Source organism: Helianthus annuus, chromosome 13 (assembly GCF_002127325.2).
Source record: "Helianthus annuus cultivar XRQ/B chromosome 13, HanXRQr2.0-SUNRISE, whole genome shotgun sequence".
NCBI lineage: Eukaryota > Viridiplantae > Streptophyta > Magnoliopsida > Asterales > Asteraceae > Helianthus > Helianthus annuus.
Window position 1 is genome coordinate 41,998,400 of NC_035445.2, and position 5,908 is coordinate 42,004,307.

General features: G+C 32.5%; 1 protein-coding gene across 1 annotated transcript; it reads left to right on the forward strand.

The window, feature by feature from the left end:
• The first annotated feature begins 487 nt into the window (after nt 1-487).
• LOC110902593 (gibberellin 2-beta-dioxygenase 8) lies at nt 488-4,288 on the forward strand. Its single transcript, XM_022149131.2, has 3 exons — nt 488-1,071; nt 2,048-2,372; nt 3,925-4,288. The coding sequence occupies exons 1-3, from the start codon at nt 611-613 to the stop codon at nt 4,162-4,164; spliced, it is 1,026 nt and encodes a 341-aa protein (XP_022004823.1). The 5' UTR covers nt 488-610; the 3' UTR covers nt 4,165-4,288.
• The last annotated feature ends 1,620 nt before the right edge of the window (nt 4,289-5,908 follow it).

The window sequence follows — 5,908 nt, forward strand, 5'->3', positions numbered from 1 at the left end:
CACTGATGTTATTTGGCATAGTTTTAGGCACCCACCGTAATGCGGGATGCTTAATTCTAGTTAATTTTTAATTTCTTACACATCTTGAAAATGCATATTTATTAATTACCCACAAAGTGAAATTATAACCAATATATAAATCTCAATAGTCAAATAAGATTGCACAATTTGTCATGTGGCTTGCTCTTAAGTATCTTACTTTTGGTCATATCTTAACTTTTAGTACGAAGGTTTCACCATGTGAGGACCCCTTTCCTTTCTGCCATTTCCCAGAATTTATATTCTTTATCATTATTCGGTGCCCAATATTTGATCATCTGTGTATATATACTTTGTCTTTTTTTGGCCCAATAGAATTTCTAGACTGCAAAGGTTTGACATTTGTCACGATTTCAAGCTTTCCTCTTTCCTCAATGTTCGTTTTTCAACCTTCCTATATAAACTATTAGAATACCATTTCACACACACCTTTTGTTGTTTTCTCCTTGTAGTTTCTCTACACATATCACTATATATAAAACTCCTCTTTCTGTTTGTTCTTATATTTGTATCATTCAAGTTTGTATATTAAACTTACAAACCCCTCGTGCACTAGAGATTTTGTGTGAAAATGATTGAGTGCAACCAGAACCCACCCCTCGTCCAAGACTTGGCTCAACTTCTGAACCAGTCTCGCGACCCGGTTGATATAAAACGGCTCATGAACCATGAGCCGGGGTTGGAAGAATGGGAGCTTCCGCTTGTGGACCTTTGCGGGTTGTCGAGCGAGAATGAGGAAGAAAGGGTGTCTTGTGCTTCTGAGATATGTAAAGCTTCATCTGAATTGGGATTCTTTCAGATTGTTAACCATGGAATAAGTCTAGATCTTCTTAGGAACATGAGAAAGGAGCAAGTGAAGCTGTTTAAGGTGCCGTTTGAACAGAAAACATCGTCCGGGCTTCTTGATAACTCGTATAGGTGGGGAAACCGAACCGCAACATGTCCCAAACAGTTATCATGGTGTGAAGCTTTCCATGTTCCTCTTTCCAAGATATCTGATCACACTTGCTATGGAGAATTCAACTCTTTGAGGTAGCATCAATTTTTCATTCTAGTTTTCATTTATGTTCTAACACACACTCTTAGACTTAGAACCCATATATAACCTTCTCTTTAATGAGTTATTAATTTTAAGATTATAGTTTCTCTTTAGATCACATTTTTTTTCTTGTATAAACATGATATAGGATCAGCACAAATGAAGCAAACAAACCGAGTTCAAACACATGGTTGTGGTTTCTTAGAGTTATGGTTACACTCATGATCATGTATATGGTTTAGTTTAACGACAATATATTGTTTAAAGTTAAACATATAAGTTAATGGCAGAAAGACATTGTTTAAAAGTTCAGCATAAATAAGTTAATGCACGTTGTTGGAAGGTTAATATATTCAACAGAAAAAGTTCTATCTTAGCCACTACCACTTTCAGTTTTTATATCTATAAAGAAGAATCTGAAGCACTAATTACAAATTCTATTCCAGAATTAGATAATCCCATGGTCCTTTATTAACCAAAAAAGGTAAAAATTATTCTCTGTCGGGCTTAATTTTTTTTTTTTTTTTTCTAGTTTTGAGATGTATAATATATAGTTAAGGACAACTTTTGGTCTGTTTCATTGCATTGTCTATTTTATTCCTATAATAAGTTCAATATTATACACATATTTAAAAAAACAAGTTGTTTAAAGTAAATTTATAAAGAGAATTATAAAGTAGGGAATTTAACAAAAAAAAAATATATGTGGTATTATAAGCGGCTAAGAATAATGTAATAAAAGAATATATTATTCTCCTACATACAAACGCAAATGTTCACAACTATACTGCGATATTAAGATAAACCACTAGGTAAGATTTTTTCCTATAACAAGACAAAGGAATATAATTATTTCCCTTTTATTGAATATCATTATTTCCCTTTTATTCTTCACAAACAAAGTGCTAGTAATTATTAGGTACGTACAAAAATATGCAACTAAAAAATATTCTGTGTTTTATTTTCTAGGGAAGTAATGCAAGAATACGCAAATGCAATGCAAGAACTTGCAAAGTCAATAGCGGGAGTGCTCGTGGCGAATATGGGCGCGCAACGAGGGGGATGGGAAGATAACTGTAACGCAAGCACGTGTTTCATGAGGCTGAATCGATACCCGCCATGCCCCATCTCTCCAGAGCTTTTCGGACTTGTGCCCCACACGGATAGCGATTTCCTCACAATTTTGCACCAAGATGAACACGTTGGTGGGCTTCAGCTCATGAAAGATTCCAAATGGGTGGCCGTTAAACCTAACCCGGATGCCCTTGTTGTTAACATTGGTGACCTTTTTCAGGTATATTTCCTTTAACTTTTGCATGTGGTGAACCCCTTTTTTTGGCCCTTAATTATGGAAACAAGAAGTTTTATTCCCATAAAAGCATCTAAAACTTTTCATACTAATGGGCATGATATAAAGATAGTAGTTCCGAATGTGTTTGTTCCCTACTCCTCATATACTAATAAAGTTATATAGGGATAGGGAATAAAATCTAAACGCATTGCATGGAGATACAATTTTCAGCATCTTATTTTGCTTGATGCAATATATTCCTCAAGTTCGTACTAAAGTCAATAGACGGAGGAAATATATTGCAAAAGAAAAGGTTGTCAAATCATGAGATTAGACTACAATAATATTTGATTTCTTCACCGTTCATCTAAATGTGTACAAATAAAAGCAAAAAAGATTCACATTCATAAATGCATATATAGACAAGACATATTTTATAATTTAACATGTCCTATGATCAAGATGAAATTTATCTAACACTTCATGGTACAAATAAATGATAATAAAAAGATCTAACTCTTCATGGTATAAACAAATGATAATAAAAAGATGGGTTATTAGGTTTTATCACCCTCTACTATTGGTTATTGGTCGCTGCTACTCTCAATTATCACTTAGTGTGTTCTGTCGGAACATCGTTAACTGATCACTAACTTTTGATCATGTTACTACACTTTTTTAGGTGTCATAGGAATCTTGGGAAAGTTTTAGGGATCTTAGGACACCCTTAAAAGTATAATAACAGAATCAAAAGTTAGTGATCTGGTGACAGAACACACTAAGTGTTAAGTTGAGGGTGACGGACGTCAAAGTGATAGTTAGGGGTGGCAGCGGCCAATGACCAATAGTTAAGGGTAATAGTTAAGGGTGATAAAATCCAATAACACTAAAAAAATACTAAAAATAATCACATCTAATAGAAAAAAGACAATCAATTTCTGAAAGATCTATTAACATTTGTTAATAAAGACCTTTTCTTTACTTTTAAGTACTAAGTTTATATTTATATCTATATTTATGAAAGTTTAATTTCTTTATTTTAAACTTCATAAAACTTTACTTTCGACAGATTCCTTTTATGGGAATCATTTGTTTCTTTTTAGTATAGTTCATCTATATGTACATGTAAAAAATTTGAGCATATATGTCGTCATTTTTAACGCGTATGTCTTTAGGAATATACTCGCGTGTATCACTACGGCTTATATTATTCCCTTAGACTAATTATTTTTATTGTGTATTATACAAATACCACGCATCATATATGATCCAAAATAAAACTTTTAGAGTTGTAGATTCTCTTAGCATGCAACGCAAGTCAACTAGTGGCAGGTATGATAATCTTGGTGAGAGAAAGGATGGTTGTTCAAAATAAAACTTTTAGAGGAATATACGATTATTATATTCGACCAAAAAGCGTAGTTGTTCATCAGACATTAATCATTAGTTAAGTTGAATTCATGATAGAATACATACCATATAGATCATATAATAAACGCTATATGGGTTCAGTGTATAATATGACATAAACTTGTAAAATTTATGAAATTTGCAGGCATGGAGCAATGATGTTTACAAGAGTGTGGAGCACAAAGTAATGGTAAATCAGGAAGTGGAAAGACACTCTATAGCTTACTTCTTGTGCCCTTCTTATGAAGCGTTTATCGGTTGTTACGATGAAGAAAATTCGATTTACAAAAGATTCACATTTGGAGAGTATCGAAGCCAAATTCAAAAGGATGTTAAAGCCTCAGGTCATAAGGTTGGCCTTCCAAGATTTCTTGTTTCTACATGAGACATATGGATGGTGAGAGCTGAGGAACTTGTTGCTAAAAATTTAGTAGAGTGATTTCACATAACCAATTCAATAGTGAAATTTTGTTATGATGAAAATTCTACCTCGTAGTGCACCATTTGAAGAGGGGGGAGGGGATGTCAATTTGAAGAGGGGGGAGGGGATGACATTTTTTTTTTTTGTTTTGGCATAACAAATATCCTTGTGTAATCTAATATAACATAAAGAATTAATGTCTACTAATTCACAATCTCTTTGTATGGACAAATGTTCAAGTAAACCCTACTTCTACCATACAAATATTGTAAATGGGGATGATATATTTTTTTTCTTTTTGCATAATAGATATCCTTATGCAATCTAATATAACATAAAGAATCAATGATATATATGTCTAACAACAATCTCTTTGTGTGGACAAATGTTAAAGTAAACACTGCTTCATCTAGCATACAAGTTATTTCTACCATATAATTGTTGTAAATTTCGACCTTGATATTTCTTGCTATGGTTCTAGCACCTGCATACTAAATTATTTTCAATTTATATAAGCTATACACTAATTTGCCGCTTCTGTTATCCTTCGAAATCTTTTAAAGATTTAAATACTTGTGCAATTTTTTTCTTCTGATATAATTTAATATAACATAAAGAGTCAATGATATACATGTCAACTAACAATATCTTTGTATGACAAATGTTCAAGTAAGGACCGCTTCATCTAGCATACACGTTATTTCTACCATACAAATATTTTAAATTGGGGATGAATTTTTTCTTTTACCATAACAAATATCCGTGTGCAATCTAATATAACGTAAAGAATCAATGATATATATTTCTTCTAACAATCTCTTTGTATGGACAAATGTTCATGTAAACACTCCATCATCTAGTATACAAGTTATTTATTTCTTCCATACAATTGTGTAAATTTCGACCTTGATATTTCATGCTATCATTCTAGCACATGTACTATACTGAATTATTTTCAATTTATTTAACCTATATACTAAATTGTTGTTTCTGTTATCGTTCGAAATCTCTTAAAGATTTATATACTTGTGCAATTATTGTCTTCTGGCATCTATCTCTTATACTAAAGCAAAATAATGGTTGACCATTTGACCATGATGTGGCAATGGTCTTTGGCCAGAGAATTGGGATTTTAGGCGCCAATGTATATTCTCTCAATTCTCCTTCGTATTTGAAACCGCCTAATTAAGAATCTCCATATGGAAACCCCAATCAATTCTCAATCAGTTGAAATTCTTCAACAAAATCATGAATGCGTTTCCATTATTATCGCTTATAATCAATACCATCTGCTTCAGAAATCCCTAGATCTCAAACACAAGAACTCTCACAAGGTATGTTTTCTTCCATGTCTAATGATGTAATCCGATAATCCTTTGATTCTTTCTTTTTAATCAGTGTTTAATATGCTAATCATTGATATATTTTATAGAATCCGTGGAATTGTTTTCCAGATTTGTTGTTCAATCGCCATTGATCCGCAACGAAGTCTCATTTTTAGGGTTTGTGGGTGTTTGAATCGGGGCTAGAGAACAGTGCTTAAATTCTCAATTTCTCTGATCAGTTAGGGTTTCGTAATTATTGGATGTTTATCTTCAATCGTTTTCTTTCATTATCTGCTTGATTGCATGTTTGTGATCTTAAGTTTTTTTTATTAAATTTTGATTTAATTTTGAATCTCTGTTGCAGATTAAGTTGGAAGGAAGCA

Excerpts from the sequence above, each read along its gene's own strand:
- LOC110902593 (XM_022149131.2), top strand. The coding sequence starts at position 611 with ATGATTGAGTGCAACCAGAACCCACCCCTCGTCCAAGACTTGGCTCAA. Across the intron at positions 1,072-2,047 it reads GGAGAATTCAACTCTTTGAG|GGAAGTAATGCAAGAATACG; the intron begins GTAGCATCAATT and ends TTTATTTTCTAG. Across the intron at positions 2,373-3,924 it reads ACATTGGTGACCTTTTTCAG|GCATGGAGCAATGATGTTTA; the intron begins GTATATTTCCTT and ends TGAAATTTGCAG.